The following is a 21,079-nucleotide window of genomic DNA, read 5'->3' as shown; positions in this document are numbered from 1 at the left end:
GGCTTAGGGCATTGTAAATGGCCCTTAGCTCCAGGATATTTATGTGAAGAGAAATCTCCTGATTTGACCACAGTCCTTGGAAATTTCTTCCCTTTGTGACTGCCCCCCAGCCCCGAAGGCTGGCATCCGTGGTCACCAGGACCCAGTCCTGTATTCCGAATCTGCGGCCCTCTAGTAGATGAGCCCTCTGCAGCCACCACAGCAGCGACACCCTGGTTCTGGCCGATAGGGTTATCCGCTGTTGCATCTGGAGATGGGACCCGGACCATTTGTCCAACAGGTCCCACTGGAACGTCCTTGCGTGGAACCTTCCGAATGGAATTGCTTCGTACGAAGCTACCATTTTTCCCAGGACTCGTGTGCATTGATGTACCGACACTTTTCGTGGTTTTAGGATGTCTCTGACCAGAGATGACAATTCCTCGGCTTTTTCCAGTGGAAGAAACACTCTTTTCTGGTCTGTGTCCAGAATCATTCCCAGGAACAGAAGACGTGTCGTCGGGACCAGCTGTGACTTTGGAATGTTTAGAATCCAGCCGTGCTGTTGTAGCACTTCCTGAGAAAGTGCCACCCCCACTATCAACTGTTCTTTGGACCTCGCCTTTATCAGGAGATCGTCCAAGTACGGGATAATTAAAACTCCCTTCTTGCGAAGGAGTATCATCATTTCGGCCATTACCTTGGTAAAGACCCTCGGTGCCGTGGATAACCCGAACGGCAGCGTCTGGAACTGATAGTGACAGTCCTGTACCACAAATCTGAGGTACTCCTGGTGCGGAGGGTAAATGGGGACATGCAGGTACGCATCCTTGATGTCCAGGGATACCATGTAATCCCCCTCCTCCAGGCTCGCAATAACCGCCCTGAGCGATTCCATCTTGAACTTGAACCTTTTGATATAAGTGTTCAAGGTTTTTAAATTTAAGATGGGTCTCACCGAACCGTCCGGTTTCGGTACCACAAACATTGTGGAGTAGTAACCCTTTCCTTGCTGAAGGAGGGGTACCTTGACGATCACTTTCTGTGAATACAGTTTTTGAATAGCCACCAACGCTGCCTCCCTGGCAGAGGGAGTTGCCGGCAAGGCAGATTTTTGGAAACGGCGGGGGGGAGACGTCTCGAATTCCAGCCTGTACCCCCGAGATACTACTTGAAGGACCCAGGGATCCACTTGTGAGAGAGCCCACTGTGTGCTGAAAAACCTGAGACGTGCCCCCACCGTTCCCGATTCCGCCTGAGCAGCCCCAGCGTCATGCTGTGGACTTACCGGACGCAGGGGAGGACTTCTGCTCCTGGGAACTAGCTGTGTGCTGCAGCTTTTTCCCCCTTCCTCTGCCCCTCGGCAGAAAGGATGAGCCTCTAGCCCGCTTATTTTTCTGGGGCCGAAAGGACTGTACCTGATAATACGGTGCTTTCTTTTGCTGTGGGGTAGCCTGTGGCAAAAAAGTCGATTTCCCAGCAGTAGCTGTGGAAACGAGGTCTGAAAGACCTTCCCCAAAAAGTTCCACCCCTTTATAGGGTAAAACTTCCATGTGCCGCTTGGAGTCGGCATCACCTGACCATTGCCTAGTCCATAACCCCCGTCTGGCGGCAATGGACATAGCGCTTATTTTTGATGCCAGCCGGCAAATATCCCTCTCTACATCACGCATGTATAAGACCGCGTCTTTTATATGGTCAATCGTTAGCAAAATATTGTCCCTATCCATGGTATCAATGTTTTCCGACAGGGAGTCTGACCACGCAGCAGCAGCACTGCACATCCAAGCTGATGCAATAGCAGGTCTCAATATAAAGCCAGTGTGTGTGTATATAGCTTTTAGGGTACTTTCCAGCTTTCTATCAGCAGGTTCTTTTAGGGCGGCCGTATCCGGAGACGGTAGTGCCACCTTCTTTGATAAGCGTGTCAATGCTTTATCTACCCTAGGGGGTGTTTCCCAGCGTGACCTATCCTCTGGCGGGAAAGGGTACGCAGCCATTAACCGTTTAGAAATGATCAATTTCTTATCTGGGGAAGTCCACGCTTCCTCACACACCTCATTTAATTCGTCAGATGCAGGAAAAACTACTGGTAGCTTTTTCTCACCAAACATAATACCCTTTTTTGTGGTACCTGGGGTATCATCAGAAATGTGTAAAACATTTTTCATAGCCTCAATCATATAACGGGTGGATCTATTGGAGGGTACACTTGTCTCATCATCGTCAACACTGGAGTCGGTATCCGTGTCGACATCTGTATCTGTCATCTGAGGTAGCGGGCGTTTTATAGCCCCTGATGACATTTGAGACGCTTGGACAGGCACAAGCTGAGTAGCCGGCTGTCCTATGTCGTCAAACCTTTTATGTAAGGAGCTGACACTGTCACGTAATTCCTTCCATAAGTCCATCCACACTGGTGTCGACCCCGCAGGGGGTGACATCACATTCACAGGCATTTGCTCCGCCTCCACATCATTATCCTCATCATACATGTCGACACAGCAGTACCGACACAGCAGACACACAGGGAATGCTCTTACAGAGGACAGGACCCCACAAAGCCCTTTGGGGAGACAGAGGGAGAGTATGCCAGCACACACCAGGGCGCTATATAACACAGGGATATCACTATACAGAGTGTTTTCCCCTATAGCTGCCTATAATATATATATACTGCGCCTAAATTGTGCCCCCCCTCTCTTTTTTACCCTTTCTGTAGTGCAGGACTGCAGGGGAGAGCCAGGGAGCTTCCTTCCAGCGAAGCTGTGAGGGAATAATGGCGCCAGTGTGCTGAGGGAGTTGGCTCCGCCCCTTTTTCGGCGGGCTTTCTCCCGCTATTTTATCGTTTCTGGCAGGGGTTAATATACACCTATATAGCCTCTGGGGCTATATATGGTGTTAGTTTTGCCAGCCAAGGTGTTATTATTGCTGCTCAGGGTGCCCCCACCCAGCGCCCTGCACCCATCAGTGACCGCAGTGTGTGGTGTGCATGAGGAGCAATGGCGCACAGCTGCAGTGCTGTGCGCTACCTTGGAGAAGACAGAAGTCTTCAGCCGCCGATTTTCCGGACCACCTTCTTGTTTCTGGCTCTGTAAGGGGGACGGTGGCGCGGCTCCGGGAACGGACGACGAGGTCGGGTCCTGTGTTCGATCCCTCTGGAGCTAATGGTGTCCAGTAGCCTAAGAAGCCCAAGCTACCACCACTTAGGTAGGTTCGCTTCTTCTCGTTGCAGTGAGCCTGTTGCCAGCAGGTCTCACTGAAAATAAAAAACCTAAACTATACTTTCTTCTAGGAGCTCAGGAGAGCCCCTAGTGTGCATCCAGCTCAGCCGGGCACAGAAATCTAACTGAGGCTTGGAGGAGGGTCATAGGGGGAGTAGCCAGTGCACACCAGATAGTCCTAAATCTTTCTTAGATGTGCCCAGTCTCCTGCGGAGCCGTCTATTCCCCATGGTCCTTACGGAGTCCCCAGCATCCACTAGGACGTCAGAGAAACTTTCTTTTGTTCCGTGTCCAGTATCATGCCTAGGAACGGTAGTCGAGTTGTCGGAACCAACTGTGACTTTGGTAGATTGAGAATCCACCCATGTTGCTGAAGCACTCTCTGAGAGAGTGACGTTTTCCAGTAATTGCTCTCTTGATCTCGCTTTTATCAGGAGATCGTCCAAGTATGGGATAATTGTGACTCCTCGCTTGCGCAGGATCACCATCATTTCCGCCATTATCTTGGTGAAAATCCTCGGGGCCGTGGACAGCCCAAACGGCAACGTCTGAAACTGATAATGACAATCCTGTACCACGAATCTCAGGTACTCCTGATGAGAGGGATATATGGGGACATGAAGGTAAGCATCCTTTATGTCTAGTGACACCATAAAATCCCCCCCTTCCAGGCAGGCTATCACCGCTCGGAGCGATTCCATCTTGAATTTGAATCTTTTCAGGTACAGGTTCAGGGATTTTAGGTTTAAAATGGGCCTGACCGAACCATCAGGCTTCGGAACCACAAATAGGGTTGAATAATACCCTTTTCCCTGTTGGCTCAGGGGAACCCTGATAATCACTCGCTGTTGACACAGCATTTGAATTGCAGCTAGCACTACTTCCCGCTCTGGGGTAGAAGCTGGTAAGGCCGACTTGAAAAATCGGCGTGGGGGCACCTCTTCGAATTCCAGCTTGTAGCCCTGGGAGACTATTCCTATCACCCAAGGGTCCACGTCTGACTGAACCCAGACTTGGCTGAATAGTCGAAGGCGTGCCCCCACCTGTGCGGACTCCCGCAGGGGAGCACCAGCGTCATGCGGTAGACTTAGCGGAAGCCGGGGAGGACTTCTGCTCTTGGGAACCAGCCGCAGCAGGTGTCCTCTTGCCTCTACCCTTACCTCTGGCGAGGAAAGAGGAGCCCCGACCTCTTCTGGATCTATGCGACCGAAAGGACTGCATCTGATATTGTGGGGGTTTCTTTTGCTGTTGGGGAACAAAAGGTAAAAAGGTCGACTTACCCGCGGTAGCTGTAGAGATCAGGTCCGCGAGGCCTTCCCCAAACAATACATCACCTTTGTAAGGTAAAACCTCCATATGCCTTTTTGAGTCTGCATCCCCCGTCCATTGGCGGATCCATAAGGCTCTTCTTGCCGAAATAGCCATAGCATTGGCTCTTGAACCCAGTAAACCAATGTCTCTTTGAGCGTCCCTCATATATAAGACTGCGTCCTTAATATGAGCTAATGTTAACAAAATTGTATCCCTATCTAGGGTATCAAGGTCAGCTGACGGTATCTGTCCAAGCTGCTACTGCACTACATACCCATGCCGACGCAATTGCCGGTCTAAGCAAAGTACCAGTATGAGTGTAGATAGACTTTAGTGTAGTCTCTTGCCTGCTGTGTCAGGGGACGGTAGCGCCACCTTCTTGGAAAGGCGTGTTAAGGCTTTGTCCACTGTGGGAGAGGATTCCCAATGTACCCTGTCCTGTGTAGGGAAAGGGTACGCCATAAGAACCCTTTTGGGAATCTGCAGTTTCTTATCTGGAGTTTCCCATGCTTTTTCACATAACTCATTAATTTCATGGGGAGGAGGAAAGTTTATAACTTGTTTCTTTCCCTTAAACATGTGTATCCTCGTGTCGGGCACCGAGGGCTCATCAGTGATATGTAAGACATCTTTTATTGCAATAATCATGCACTGAATACTTTTTGTCACCCTGGGGTGCAATCTTGCTTCATCATAGTCGACACTGGAATCAGAGTCCGTGTCGGTATCTGTGTCCCTTATTTGTGAGAAGGGACGTTTCTGAGACCCCGACGGGTCCTGTGAGTCGGTATAATCCGTAGATTGATTACCTGCCGACGCACTGGACTCTGCTTTGTCCAGTCTTTTATGCAGTGAAGCTTCACTAGCATTTAACATATGCCACATATCCATCCAATCCTGAGTCGGCACCGCCGACTGAGACACACCACTCATCTGCTCCACCTCCTCTTTGGATAAGCCTTTCGTTTCAGACATGCAGACACACGTACCGACACCCCACACACACTGGGATATAACTATAAGGGGACAATTCCCTAAAGAAGGCCCTTTGGAGAGACAGAGAGAGAGAGAATATGCCAGCACCCACCAGCGCCAACTGACCCAGGAAAAAAAAAAACCTCAGATAGCGCATAAATATAATATATATATATATATATATATATATATATATATATATATATATATATATATATATATATATATATATATATATATATATATATATATATATATATATAGGCTGGATAGCGGCACTCAGAGACTTGTACTCACATTAAGTAGAACACTTTTATTCAGGCATCAACGTTTCGGGTAAGCACCCGTCGTCAGGATAGCTTACCTGACGACGGGTGCTTACCCGAAACGTTGATGCCTGAATAAAAGTTTTCTACTTAATGTGAGTACAAGTCTCTGAGTGCCGCCATCCAGCCAATCTGCATCCTAGGATTATTTCCTTATGGAGGGCACCGGAGCATATACAAAGTTATAAATACTAGTGCCGGATGATCTCGTTTGTTATATGTATATATATGTATATATATGTATATGTATATAGATTTCCCCACTCACTCACCTTAATTATGTGCCCCCCTCTCTTTTTTTCAGCCCTCTGATGCTCAGCAGGGGAGAGTCTGGGGAGCCAGCGTTCTCTGCAGCCTCTGTGGAGAAAATGGCGCTGGTTAGTGCTGAGGTATCAAGCTCCGCCCCCTCGCGCGGCGGGCTTCGGTCCCGCTCGTGAATTTGAAAAAAATGGTGGGGGATCCGTAGTTTACTGCCTCCGCAGCCTAACTACATACTTTTTTGCCTAAAACGAGGTTTATTGCTGCCCAGGGCGCCCCCCCTGCGCCCTGCACGTGTGTAAGTGTGGGAGCAATGGCGCGCAGCTTCCTGCTGCGCGCTTACCTCATGAAAATCTGAAGTCTTCTGCCGCCTGATGTCTTCTTATGTCTGACATACTCACCCGGCTTCTTTTTTCCGGCATCTGTGAGGAGGATGGCGGAGCGGCTCCGGGACGAACTCCAGGGTGAGACCTGTGTTCCGACTCCCTCTGGAGCTAATGGTATCCAGTAGCCTAAGAAGCAGAGCCCTTAACTCTTAAGAAGTGGGTCTGCTTCTCTGCCCTCAGTCCCACGATGCAGGGAGTCTGTTGCCAGCAGAGCTCCCTGAAAATATAAAAAACCTAACAAAATTATTTTTACAGAAAATTCAGGAGAGCTCCCTGTAATGCACCCTATCTCCTCTGGGCACAAAATCTAACTGAGGTCTGGAGGAGGGACATAGAGGGAGGAGCCAGTGCACACCATACTAGAAAGTTCTTTTCGGTGCCAATGTCTTCTGCGGAGCCCGTCTATACCCCATGGTCCTTACGGAGTCCCCAGCATCCTCTAGGACGTAAGAGGAAATAATAATATGCAAAATGCCAATTAGTGTATTTTAGCACAAAAGCACTTTACTAGTTGTGGACATAGTAACCCCCTCCCCACGCACCCACATGGCTAATGGTGGGCGCGGCACTCAAGGGGTTGTACTGCGGCATCACTTATAAATGCCCCTATTGGCACTAGGCGCCAAATTCTAAATGTATTAACAGCTAATCGCCGGGCGCCAAGTGTTTAAAGAAATGTGTATTTAAATGTTGTTTGTTCTGCCATGCCCCAGACCCACTCCGGCAGCGATGCTTCGTAAACACCGGTGCTCCGGGGGACTGAGTTTTAAGGTGTTTATTCTTGGCAGCTGGGACTGTAGTCACAGGCTGCAGGTGCTATGTAATGACCGCTGGGGTCTGAGAGCTTCGCCCCCGGCGCCCCAGCATCAGAGCGTGGCAGTACAATGCCCCAAAAAAAGACTGTGCTGCACATGGGAGGACCAGTCCAGCCAGCTCCACATGCGGCAAGGCGTGTGCATCCTGAAAGCTTTGCCCCCGGACCCTTAGCACTACAGGCAGGCAGAGAGCCACGACTGCCGGTACAAGTGTCGCGGGCTGCAGGACTGCGAGTGCCACACATTGGGGACTAGGCTAGCTGACTCTTGTGCATCGCTGGTTAACACTTGGTGTGCTGCACTGCACCAGGGGAGAGCCACCAGCAGTTCCAGACTGAAGGGCTTGGGGAGCCCAGCGCTGAGTGCTGGGCACAGCATAAAACAAAGCAATGCATAAATGTTTTAATTCTAAAATGTATAAAATGTGTTTAAACTGTATGGGCAGCACTGAGCAGGGCTCGCAGGACCTAAGCGGCATCGCTGCGGTGGTTATAGCCTGGTGTCACAAAGTATATTTAAAAATGTATTTTTAAGATAAAATGCACTTGTTTTTCTCCCAGGCGGTCTAGGGGGAATCCACAGTGCTCTGTGGGCTGTTGGGTCCCCCTGGGCACTTCCCATGGCCAGGAAACTCTGCCCAGGAACCTTGGTTGCCCATCAGGTCTATCTGTGGACAACCCCACTGGTGAACAAGTTGTTGAAACACCTGAGGGTGGAGGCGCCATTCCCCCAGATGAAGTCTGCTTCTCAGCTGTCCACTCCTGGAATGTAAACGGCTGAGATGGCCCTTGCATTGGCTTCCGCCCAGAGGAGTATTCTCTACACCTCTCACATGGCGGCCCTGCTTCTTGTTCCTCCCTGTCGGATGATATACGCTACTGCCGTAGCGTTGTCCGACTGCACCCTGATGGCCTGATTCCGAAGGAGGGATGAGGCCTGTATTAGAGCATTGTAAAAGCAACGCACAGCGGAGTTGCTTTTGTAGTTGTAGAGTAACTCCCGGCCAGCACAGCTCCTGCGGCTGGCCGGGAGTTACTTGTCGCTGCCCTGGGTCGCAGCGGCTGCCTGTGACGTTACGCAGCCGCTGCGGCACGCCCCCTGCACGGTCCGGCCACGCCACACCTAAAATAGCGGCCAAGCGCCGCTGTGCCGCAACCGCCCACCCAGTGACCGCCTCTGCCTGTCAATCAGGCAGAGGCAATCGCTAGGCAACGACGGCCTTCGGCTTTCGGACGCACTGCGGTGGCGGCACATGCGCAGTTCTGACCCGATCGCACCGCTGCGAACAACTGCAGCGTGCGATCATGTCGGAATGACCCCTAAGTTCCTTAAAAGCCTCACTCAAAGTTTGCAGCATCTTGGATGTGTTGTAGTAATGTAACTATCTCGTCCTGAGGTGTAAGCACCCCCTTCAGAATCTCATCAGACAATTTTACCATGGCTCTAGAAATCCAGCCACACACTATGGTGAATGCAGAATAAATTGATTTAAGAGTGGTTTTAATCTTGCGATCGGCTGGGTCTTTAAAGGGAAACAGCCCCAGGTACAGTTAAAACAATCTTACGCGACAGCCTGGACACAGAGGTATCCACTGTTGGTGGGGTTTCCCAAACTCTCCTATCCTCTGTAGGGAAAGGGAATGACTTTAACACCCGTTTAGGTATAATACATTTTTGTCAGGATTTATCCATGCTGCCTTAGACAGGAAATCTAATTCCTTAGAAACCGGGAAGGTTGTAGAGGACTTTGGTTACACATTAGAAAACAATTCCTCTGTTTGTTCTTGCTCCTCATCAGGTATATTGTGCACCCCTCTAATGGCATAAATGAGGGCCTCAACACATGGGGAGGAATTATCCTCATCCACCTCAGCCTCTCCTTCTTCAAACTCTGCTAGTTCAGAGTCAGATTGAAATAATTGAGGGAAAGTGAGTTTGAGAGCGACCAACAGGGGGGGCTGAGGAGCCTGCCTGTGGTCTGCAGCAGCTACCATAAACGTGTCCATAGTTTGTTTCAGGGTCTGTCTTTCTTGTTTAGCCATAGCTAACTCTGAATTAATACTGGAAATCATAGTTTTAAATGTTCCATCCACTCAGGTTCATGCACATTACTACCCTGTGAAGGAATTGAGCATTGGGTACACATAAGGGACCCCTGTGAGGAAGGTGTAAACTTAGCCTTGCATAAAGTACACACAGACTTATTTGCAGACATAGTATGATGGGTGTAGTACGTTATGCCGGCGGTCAGGTTCCCGGCGGCCAGCATATCGGTGCCGGCATACCGACAGCTGGGCAAGTGCAAATGAGTCTCTTGCAGGCTCGCTGCGCTCACCACGCTGTGGGCACGGTTGCGCGCGCGCCACGCTATCTATTCTCCCTCCAGGGGGGTCATGGACCCCAAGAAGGAGAAAAGCTGTCGGTATGCCGGCGCCGGTATGCTGGTCGTTGGGAGCTCGGCCACCGGCAAACTGAAGACCACCCAATATGATAACACAGTGCAGCATTAGTGAGATATGCACACTTATCCCAGACTACCCTGAACGGAGTGACACAGAGAATTGGAACCAGCACACTATACTACAGACCGAGCAGCGCCCCGCTGGGTGTCTTCTATGCGTCATTTTCCACACAGCGGTAGAACCACTATAAACCCCTGGTACCAGTTACAATGGTGATTCAGTGGGCCCTGTAGAGGAGCAGTCTCCGCATGCAGCCTGTATCAGCAGCAGCAGGAAAAGGCGCCGTTTAGCCTCTGGTCCCGCTCTCCGGGAAACCCTGCACCCATAATGGCACGTAGTCCCTGCATTATTTTTTTATACTGGCTTCCTCCATTAAGTGTGTAAAACAAGAGCACGCAACCCCCGTTTACTATGCTGCCAGTCTGGGTACTCAGTGGGCACCGTGGCCCGTAGCCAGGTGATCACTGTCCCTTCATGCCGCCAATCTGCACCAGGGACCCGCTAACCGGGTCCCCGGTGAAACACTCACATGTCTCTTCCGTATCCGTTAGGGGTGGCGGCATGCTGCCGACATGGGCTCACACCCGAGGGGTATGAGAAACATCACCTCAGGAGCTCAATGTCCTGTCAGCGGGGATATAAACCAATAACTCTTTAGGAAGTTGGTTCGGTCTACCCCCTAAGTCCCACGACTCAGGCAGACTGGTTGCCAACCAGTTTGCCTAAAAATAACAAACTAAAAGAAATTTCTGAAGAAAACTCTGGAGAGCAACAGAATGCACCCGTCTCCTTGGGCACATTTTCTAAACTGAGTCTGCTAGGAGGGGCATAGAGGGGAGAAGCCAGCACACACTATTAATTTCTTAAAGTGCCAGGCTCCAGTGCACCCGATCTATACCTCATGGTAATATACTAATCCCCAGTATCCACTAGCACGTTCGAGAAAACAGACTAATGTTAAGAATATACTTTGTATCCTGAAAGATTAAATTTTTATTGCATTTTCAAACACTTAATCTTTTTCAATCTCCTGTAAAAGTAACATGTGGGTACATTCTTATACTTGTTTCCCATACATTAAAAGTCGGTGATGTTAAGAAAAAGTTAAACTGCTGAAAGCTTACATACTGTAGGGGAAGGTACAAATGGGTGTTAGTCAGTTAAAAGCATCGATAAAACCTTCTGCTTATGCATTGCTTTTAATAGAGGGTTCAAAGCTTGATGTCAAAGTCTCCCTGCATCATAATGCACTACATATAAGTCCAGTATGTTTTATCCAAGCTTTTATGTTTGAGGACATTTTAACTTTACACAAAGCGAGCAGAGAGTGTGCATGTGTGGATCTGCTTACATTTACCCTTTACACAATAACTATTATTAAACACCACTAAAGACCTGATCTACAGCTGGATGTGCAAACAGTCACTTCTGTACAGTCCATCACATTGTGCATAATCACAAGTTGCAATGCATTTTTAGCTGATGGTATCTTGCGGCCACTTGCGCAGCGGGGCTGGTCAGGGGAACTCACGTGTAGGACCCACGTGCAACTCATAATACAGCCGCAGAAATGCTAGTTTACAGACACATTCTTGACAGTAAATGGCCGTACTAAAGGGCCCCAGAGACGTGTGCTGAGCGGTCTAGCACAGACCGCTCAGCACACGTCTTTTCCCCACCGCTCAGCACAGTGCGATATGCTGAGCGAGGTGTGGGGGGGGGGGTGGCGGATGCTCATGTCACCCAGCGGTGAAATAGGCGACCTGCTAGATTGTGCCCGCATGCAGGCCAATCTAGCACCGGCGATAGCGACACGCGCAACGCTGTCGCCAGCACCCCTACACACGTAGCGATGTTCTAGTCAGATTGCTTAGAAATTAGCTGAACATCGCTCCATGTGTACCCCTGTAGCAAAGCTCTCAATCAGGCCTGGAATGTGTAAAGTGAGAGTCCATGTGCCCTAGCCGTAGCAGTCCCTGCAGTATGATATATTACTTGTTGTCAACCTGAAGAAAACCAATCCAAATAATCAAGTCAAAGGATAAAAACAGATTTAGGCAATAAAATGAGCAAAACAGTCAAATAAAATAATAGTAAAAAAAAATCTAAATCTGAAAACACAGGAGTATAGAAAAAATATAAATATTTAACAAATTGGAAAGCCTAAAAGGTGGGTACTGGTATGCACGGAGAGATCTGTGCTTGAATTCTAAGAAATCTGACAAGATTGCTTAGAAATTAAGCACAGATCTCGATGCGTGGTCCCGTGCGTCGCTATCGCCGGTTCTAGATTTGGCATGCATGCCAAATCTAGTGAGATCGCTCATTTCACCGCTGGGTGAAATGAGCCCCCCACCTTCGTTCAGCATGGGTGTGGTTCATAGGATTGACCACTACTGGACGAGAGTAACCAAGTTGACACCCAAAATAGGCCGACACAAGCATTAGGTCGGCATGACAAAAGGTCAACATGAGTTTGTAAAAAAAAAAAAAATTGGTGTCGTTTTCTTTGTACAGTGGCCGGGAACCCCAATTAGTGAACCATGTCCCCTCGCATGGCTCGCTTCGCCAGCCATCCTTCGGGCAGCTTACGGTTCCCAATTGTAGTCCACGTGGATCGTAAAGTATGAATAAGCAAAAAAATAAGATTTTACTTACCGATAAATCTATTTCTCGTAGTCCGTAGTGGATGCTGGGGACTCCGTCAGGACCATGGGGAATAGCGGCTCCGCAGGAGACAGGGCACAAAAGTAAAAGCTTTAGGATCAGGTGGTGTGCACTGGCTCCTCCCCCTATGACCCTCCTCCAAGCCTCAGTTAGGATACTGTGCCCGGACGAGCGTACACAATAAGGAAGGATTTTGAATCCCGGGTAAGACTCATACCAGCCACACCAATCACACTGTACAACCTGTGATCTGAACCCAGTTAACAGCATGATAACAGCGGAGCCTCTGAAAAGATGGCTCACAACAATAATAACCCGATTTTTGTAACAATAACTATGTACAAGTATTGCAGACAATCCGCACTTGGGATGGGCGCCCAGCATCCACTACGGACTACGAGAAATAGATTTATCGGTAAGTAAAATCTTATTTTCTCTGACGTCCTAGTGGATGCTGGGGACTCCGTCAGGACCATGGGGATTATACCAAAGCTCCCAAACGGGCGGGAGAGTGCGGATGACTCTGCAGCACCGAATGAGAGAACTCCAGGTCCTCTTTAGCCAGGGTATCAAATTTGTAGAATTTTACAAACGTGTTCTCCCCTGACCACGTAGCTGCTCGGCAGAGTTGTAATGCCGAGACCCCTCGGGCAGCCGCCCAGGATGAGCCCACCTTCCTTGTGGAATGGGCATTTACAGATTTTGGCTGTGGCAGGCCTGCCACAGAATGTGCAAGTTGAAACGTGCTACAAATCCAACGAGCAATCGTCTGCTTAGAAGCAAGAGCACCCAGTTTGTTGGGTGCCTACAGGATAACAGCGAGTCAGTTTTCCTGACTCCAGCAGTCCTGGAAACCTATATTTTCAGGGCCCTGACAACATCTAGCAACTTGGAGTCCTCCAAGTCCCTAGTAGCCGCAGGTACCACAATAAGCTGGTTCAGGTGAAACGCTGACACCACCTTAGGAAGAAACTGGGGACGAGTCCGCAGCTCTGCCCTGTCCGAATGGACAATCAGATATGGCTTTTGTGAGACAAAGCCGCCAATTCTGACACTCGCCTGGCCGAGGCCAGGGCCAACAGCAGGGTCACTTTTCATGTGAGATATTTCAAATCCACAGATTTGAGCGGTTTAAAATGTGATTTGAGGAATCCCAGAACTACGTTGAGATCCCACAGTGCCACTGGAGGCACAAAAAGGGGGTTGTATATGCAATACTCCCTTGACAAACTTCTGGACTTCAGGAACTGAAGCCAATTCTTTCTGGAAGAAAATTGACAGGGCCGAAATTTGAACCTTAATGGACCCCCATTTTGAGGCCCATAGACACTCCTGTTTGCAGGAAATGCAGGAATCGACCGAGTTGAAATTTCTTCGTGGGGCCTTCCTGGCCTCACACCACGCAACATATTTTCGCCACATGTGGTGATAATGTTTTGCGGTCACCTCCTTCCTGGCTTTGACCAGGGTAGGAATGACCTCTTCCGGAATGCCTTTTTCCCTTAGGATCTGGCGTTCCACCGCCATGCCGTCAAACGCAGCCGCGGTAAGTCTTGGAACAGACCTGGTACTTGCTGAAGCAAGTCCCTTCTTAGCGGCAGAGGCCATGAGTCCTCTGTGAGAATTTCTTGAAGTTCCGGGTGCCACGTCCTTCTTGGCCAATCCGGAGCCACGAGTATAGTTCTTACTCCTCTACGTCTTATAATTCTCAGTACCTTGGTTATGAGAAGCAGAAGAGGGAACACATACACCGACTGGTACACCCACGGTGTTACCAGAACGTCCACAGATATTGCTTGAGGGTCTCTTGACCTGGCGCAATACCTGTCCAGTTTTTTGTTCAGGCGGGACGCCATCATGTCCACCTTTGGTCTTTCCCAACGGTTCACAATCATGTGGAATACTTCCCGATGAAGTCCCCACTCTCCCGGATGGAGGTCGTGCCTGCTGAGGAAGTCTGCTTCCCAGTTGTCCACTCCCGGAATGAACACTGCTGACAGTGCTATCACATGATTTTTCGCCCAGCGAAGAATCCTTGCAGTTTCTGCCATTGCCCTCCTGCTTCTTGTGCCACCCTGTCTGTTTACGTGGGCGACTGCCGTGATGTTGTCCCACTGGATCAATACCGGCTGACCTTGAAGCAGAGGTCTTGCTAAGCTTAGAACATTGTAAATTGCCCTTAGCTCCAGTATATTTATGTGGAGAGAAGTCTCCAGACTTGATCACACTCCCTGGAAATTTTTTCCCTGTGTGACTGCTCCCCAGCCTCTCAGGCTGGCATCCGTGGTCACCAGGACCCAGTCCTGAATGCCGAGTCTGCGGCCCTTTAGTAGATGAGCACTCTGCAGCCACCGCAGAAGAAACACCCTTGTCCTTGGAGACAGGGTTATCCGCTGATGCATCTGAAGATGCGATCCGGACCATTTTTCCAGCAGATCCCACTGAAAAGTTCTTGCGTGAAATCTACCGAATGGAATCGCTTCGTAAGAAGCCACCATTTTTCCCAGGACCCTTGTGCAATGATGCACTGACACTTTTCCTGGTTTTAGGAGGTTCCTGACTAGCTCGGATAACTCCCTGGCTTTCTTCTCCGGGAGAAACACCTTTTTCTGGACTGTGTCCAGAATCATCCCTAGGAACAGCAGACGTGTCGTCGGAAACAGCTGCGGTTTTGGAATATTTAGAATCCACCCGTGCTGTCGTAGAACTACTTGAGATAGTGCTACTCCGACCTCCAACTGTTCTCTGGACCTTGCCCCTATCAGGAGATCGTCCATTTTCTTTGAAGAAGAATCATCATTTCGGCCATTACCTTGGTAAGGACCCGGGGTGCCGTGGACAATCCAACCGGCAGCGTCTGAAACGGATAGTGACAGTTCTGTACCACGAACCTGAGGTACCCTTGGTGAGAAGGGCAAATTGGGACATGGAGGTAAGCATCCCTGATGTCCCGGGACACCATATAGTCCCCTTCTTCCTGGTTCGCTATCACTGCTCTGAGTGACTCCATCTTGATTTGAACCTTTGTATGTAAGTGTTCAACTATTTCAGATTTAGAATAGGTCTCACCGAGCCGTCTGGCTTCAGTACCACAATATAGTGTGGAATAATACCCCTTTCCTTGTTGTAGGAGGGGTACTTTGATTATCACCTGCTGGGAATACAGCTTGTGAATTGTTTCCACTACTGCCTCCCTGTCGGAGGGAGACGTTGGTAAAGCAGACTTCAGGAACCTGCGAGGGGGAGACGTCTCGAATTTCCAATCTGTACCCCTGGGATACTACTTGTAGGATCCAGGGGTCCACTTGCGAGTGAGCCCACTGCGTGCTGAAACTCTTGAGACGACCCCCCCCACCGCACCTGAGTCCGCTTGTACGGCCCCAGCGTCATGCTGAGGACTTGGCAGAAGCGGTGGAGGGCTTCTGTTTCTGGGAATGGGCTGCCTGCTGCAGTCTTCTTCCCTTTCCTCTATCCCATGGCAGATATGACTGGCCTTTTGCCCGCTTGCCCTTATGGGGACGAAAGGACTGAGGCTGAAAAGACGTTGTCTTTTTCTCCTTTATACGGCAATACGTACATGTGCCGTTTGGAATCTGCATCACCTGACCACTGTCGTGTCCATAAACAACTTCTGGCAGATATGGACATTGCACTTACTCTTGATGCCAGAGTGCAAATATCCCTCTGTGCATCTCGCATATATAGAAATGCATCCTTTAAATGCTCTATAGTCAATAAAATACTGTCCCTGTCAAGGGTATCAATATTTTCAGTCAGGGAATCCGACCAAGCCACCCCAGCGCTGCACATCCAGGCTGAGGCGATCGCTGGTCGCAGTATAACACCAGTATGTGTGTATATACTTTTTAGGATATTTTCCAGCCTCCTATCAGCTGGCTCCTTGAGGGCGGCCCTATCTGGAGACGGTACCGCCACTTGTTTTGATAAGCGTGTGAGCGCCTTATCCACCCTAAGGGGTGTTTCCCAACGCGCCCTAACTTCTGGCGGGAAAGGGTATACCGCCAATAATTTTCTATCGGGGGAAACCCACGCATCATCACACACTTCATTTAATTTATCTGATTCAGGAAAAACTACAGGTAGTTTTTTCACACTCCACATAATACCCTTTTTTGTGGTACTTGTAGTATCAGAAATATGTAACACCTCCTTCATTGCCCTTAACAAGTAACGTGTGGCCCTAAAGGAAAATACGTTTGTTTCTTCACCGTCGACACTGGAGTCAGTGTCTGTGTCTGTGTCGACCGACTGAGGTAAAAGGACGTTTTAACGCCCCTGACGGTGTTTGAGACGCCTGGACAGGTACTAATTGGTTTGCCGGCCGTCTCATGTCGTCAACCGACCTTGCAGCGTGTTGACATTATCACGTAATTCCTTAAATAAGCCATCCATTCCGGTGTCGACTCCCTAGAGAGTGACATCACCATTACAGTCAATTGCTCCGCCTCCTCACCAACATCGTCCTCATACATGTCGACACACACGTACCGACACACAGCACACACACAGGGAATGCTCTGATAGAGGACAGGACCCCACTAGCCCTTTGGGGAGACAGAGGGAGAGTTTGCCAGCACACACCAAAAACGCTATAATTATACAGGGACAACCTTTATATAAGTGTTTTTCCCTTATAGCATTTTAATATATATAGTCATATCGCCAAATAAGTGCCCCCCCTCTCTGTTTTAACCCTGTTTCTGTAGTGCAGTGCAGGGGAGAGCCTGGGAGCCTTCCCACCAGCATTTCTGTGAGGGAAAATGGCGCTGTGTGCTGAGGAGAATAGGCCCCGCCCCCTTTTCGGCGGGCTTCTTCTCCCGTTTTTCTGAGACCTGGCAGGGGTTAAATACATCCATATAGCCCCCAGGGGCTATATGTGATGTATTTTTAGCCAGAATAAGGTACTATCATTGCTGCCCAGGGCGCCCCCCCCAGCGCCCTGCACCCTCAGTGACCGCTGCTATGAAGTGTGCTGACAACAATGGCGCACAGCTGCAGTGCTGTGCGCTACCTTATGAAGACTGAAAAGTCTTCTGCCGCCGGTTTCTGGACCTCTTCACTTTTCGGCATCTGCAAGGGGGTCGGCGGCGCGGCTCCGGGACGAACCCCAGGGTGAGACCTGTGTTCCGACTCCCTCTGGAGCTAATGGTGTCCAGTAGCCTAAGAAGCCAATCCATCCTGCACGCAGGTGAGTTCACTTCTCTCCCCTAAGTCCCTCGATGCAGTGAGCCTGTTGCCAGCAGGACTCACTGAAAATAAAAAACCTAACAAAACTTTTACTCTAAGCAGCTCTTTAGGAGAGCCACCTAGATTGCACCCTTCTCGGCCGGGCACAAAAATCTAACTGAGGCTTGGAGGAGGGTCATAGGGGGAGGAGCCAGTGCACACCACCTGATCCTAAAGCTTTTACTTTTGTGCCCTGTCTCCTGCGGAGCCGCTATTCCCCATGGTCCTGACGGAGTCCCCAGCATCCACTAGGACGTCAGAGAAATTTAAAAAAATTAAAAACTGTGAAAATCTCATGTCGACCTTTTGTCATGTCGAACTAATGCATGTCAACAAATAGTGGTCGACCTAATGACTGCCGACCTAAGTGTGGTCAACGTAGAGACCAGATACCGCTTAGCACACATCTCCCCAGTGTGTACAGGGCTTAAGTTTTTTGGAAAGGTCAACATTATGACAATATCTACATTTTGCAGGTAATGATGCTGCCATTTTAAATGTCAACATCAATGTCGACTTTCTGCTGTCAAGACATCATGGGGGGGGATTCAATTGATATCACCATAATACAAACAAGAAAGTAATCTGCGCTTAAAAACAATAGCTGCTCAGTTACTAAATATACGACTAAAACCAAATTCAGCTGTAATGCTGATAACGAACGCTGTGGTGAAAAATATTAATAAAATATATGTGTGAAGCCTTTAAAAACAAGAAAGCATATACATTCAAATAAATACAAGGCAACAAATGTTTAAAGCCCTCTCTCTTGGACATGTGATTGATCCAGAAGTAGTAGGAGCGCCGTCTCTGACAGACCGCATACTGTATGTCTCAGTCCGATAGTAATGATTATTGATATCGCTGCCCGATCTCCCATCTAAAGTGACGGCAGATTGGAGAGGCGATATTCAATCAATTCTGTTTATCGCGCCGATCACGCCCATTAGTGTCGGGTTTAGCCACGTAAAGCAGCTAAACCCAACTAAAGTAATGGGTGCAATCACAAAAAGTTCTTGTTGGTGTGTGTGGGGGGGGGGGGGGGGGGGGGGGATGGGGGAGTTTAAAAATAATGCCCCTCACTTTTTCATTCTTTGCTTGGGAAAGTGCGCTAAAGCAAATAAACTTTACTTGAAAGTTCTGTATTTTTGTTTGTACACAGAACGGAAACATCTATACAGTATGTAGATATCTGTCTGATGATTAATACAATACAAAGCCTAGGTTCCTGCACCCCTCCCTTCCAGGAATGTTACAACCCAGATCTTTACTATGGTCTCAGCTTTCTATCATCAGCTCAAGCCACTGCATTTATGAATCAGACGTTGGCTCAGGTGTGAGTAGAAGGGAAAGGCAGATGGGCTGGTCCATGAGAATTTATTTGCTCTAACTGTAGCTCTATGGGTCGGCTTTGTTTTCACAGTATAAGAACACGAGTGGGAGATCAGGTATTAGTCAGATTGGGTGGTTGCCAGATTGTACAGAACATCTAATATCAGGAGTATAACCTGTATTACCTGGAACACCTTAGTAGCTAGGTTCTGTGAAATATAAAATGTGGAAGCAGCATGGGTGCATGTTCACCAAACCACCTGGACTCTTAACATGGTTTCTCCAATGCCAAACCACCCTCTCTCTCTTCACCTCTCCCCGCTACCCTCTCATCTCCTGGATAAACCTTTATTGCTTATCTACAAAAGACTATGGGGGTCATTCCGAGTTGATCGCTAGCTGAAAATGTTTGCTGCGATTAAGGAAAGAAAACATTGCACTTCTGCGCATGCGTAAGCGGCGCAGTGCGTACGCGCGACGTACTTTCACAAAGGCCGATGTATTTTCACACAAGGTCTAGCGAAGCTTTTCAGCCGCACTGCTTGACCGCAGAGGGATTGACATGAAGTGGGCGTTTCTGGGTGGCAACTGACCGTTTTCAGGGAGTGTTCGTAAAAACGCAGGCGTGCCAGGAAAAACGCAAGCATGGCTGGAACGAACGCAGGGCGTGTTTGTGACGTCAAATCCGGAACAGAATGGTCTGAAGTGATCGTAAGCGCTGAGTAGGTCTGAAGCTACTCAGAAACTGCACAATATTTTTTTCTAGCCGCTCTGCGATCCTTTCGTTCACACTTCTGCTATGATACACTCCCAGAGGGCGGCGGCTTAGCGTTTGCACGGCTGCTAAAAACAGCTAGCGAGCGATCAATTCGGAATGACCCCCTATATACACATTGACCTTTGTAATGTGTTTAACGCATATTAAAACATAGACCACATTGACTTTTATGTTAAAATATAATTAAACGCGATATCCCGACAACTATTCTCCCTCTTGGGGTGTCCGCCCCTGGAAGGAGAATAAATAGCTTAGCAGCGAGCCACCGTACCTGCAAGGGGCTCTTTTGCACTCACCCGCTGCCGGCATCCCGGCGGTCACAACTTTCTCACAATAAAAGTAAATGTCTATTTAGAATTTTTTTATAAACAAAACACAGAATTGCTGTACTTAAACCATTTCACATTACGATGGTGAAATACAATTTAAAAAAAAAAAAAAACCTTGCATGCACAATCAATTCCACAAACATGTCCTTACCTAATACTTTTACAGCACGACTGGGACTTTCCAGAATAAGCCCCTCCTCAGTATCAAAAATAGGGTTATCTATTCCAGTTTTAGGGAAAGTTTGTGCCAATTTTTTGAGTCTCATGGAGGAATTAACATCAAGTTCCTGTTTCTTTCCTTCTTCCTCGCGTCTACGCCGCATGTCTTCCTGCTGCTGCCGAATCCGCTCCAGCTGAGCGCTTCGCCGTATGGGCATGGCCCTTGTACCCAAGTCCCCCGGACAGTCAACAGCCATTTCTCTGTGCTTCTGCGGCTCGTCGCCCTGCTTCTCGTTATCAGAGTCTTCTGTTCCGTGACCGTTTACATGGGAAGTGGTCATGGCTGCTAAAAGTACCCAGCACAGGGATTTACATATGGATCTCTTCCCAGAAGTCTATGCATGGAAGAAATCCCATTGTAGTTCTCCAGGGACCACAAAAATGAACATGCTCAGTGAACTGGAACCTGCGCATTAAAAAAAAGAAAATATCCATTAAACAACCATTTCCATTAGCATATTATATCACAGCAGTGTTATAGGTCATGTTTTGTTTTTGTAATGTTGATTGAAGTTCAAACATTTTCTATTTTTTTTACAAAAGAAAGTTTTACAAAAAGGACACAGAAGAGTTTCTTTAAATGTTACTTAGGGGGTCATTCCAAGTTGATTGTAGCTGTGCTAAATTTAGCACAGCTACGATCATTCACACTGACATGCGGTGGGACGCCCAGCACATGGCTAGCCCGCCCCGCATGTCAGTGCCGGACCCCCCTCCCCGCAGAAGTGCAAAGGCATCGCACAGCGGCGATGCCTTTGCACTTCAAGAGTA

At 48.7% G+C, this 21,079-nt stretch overlaps 1 protein-coding gene across 2 annotated transcripts in view; it reads right to left on the bottom strand.

Annotated features, from left to right (window-relative positions):
* Positions 1-20,713, bottom strand: part of PALS1 (protein associated with LIN7 1, MAGUK p55 family member) — a 110,353-nt gene extending 89,640 nt beyond the window's left edge. For both annotated transcript variants that reach the window (XM_063948149.1, XM_063948150.1), the window contains exon 1: positions 20,241-20,713. In XM_063948149.1, the coding sequence (XP_063804219.1) occupies positions 20,241-20,589 (349 nt within the window). In that variant the 5' untranslated portion in view covers positions 20,590-20,713. The remainder of the gene's footprint in view (positions 1-20,240) is intronic.
* Positions 20,714-21,079: the final 366 nt, after the last annotated feature.

Source organism: Pseudophryne corroboree, chromosome 12 (assembly GCF_028390025.1).
Source record: "Pseudophryne corroboree isolate aPseCor3 chromosome 12, aPseCor3.hap2, whole genome shotgun sequence".
Classification (NCBI taxonomy): Eukaryota; Metazoa; Chordata; class Amphibia; order Anura; family Myobatrachidae; genus Pseudophryne; species Pseudophryne corroboree.
The sequence above is the reverse complement of the archived record's forward strand: the minus strand, read 5'-3'. Positions and strand labels throughout refer to the sequence as shown.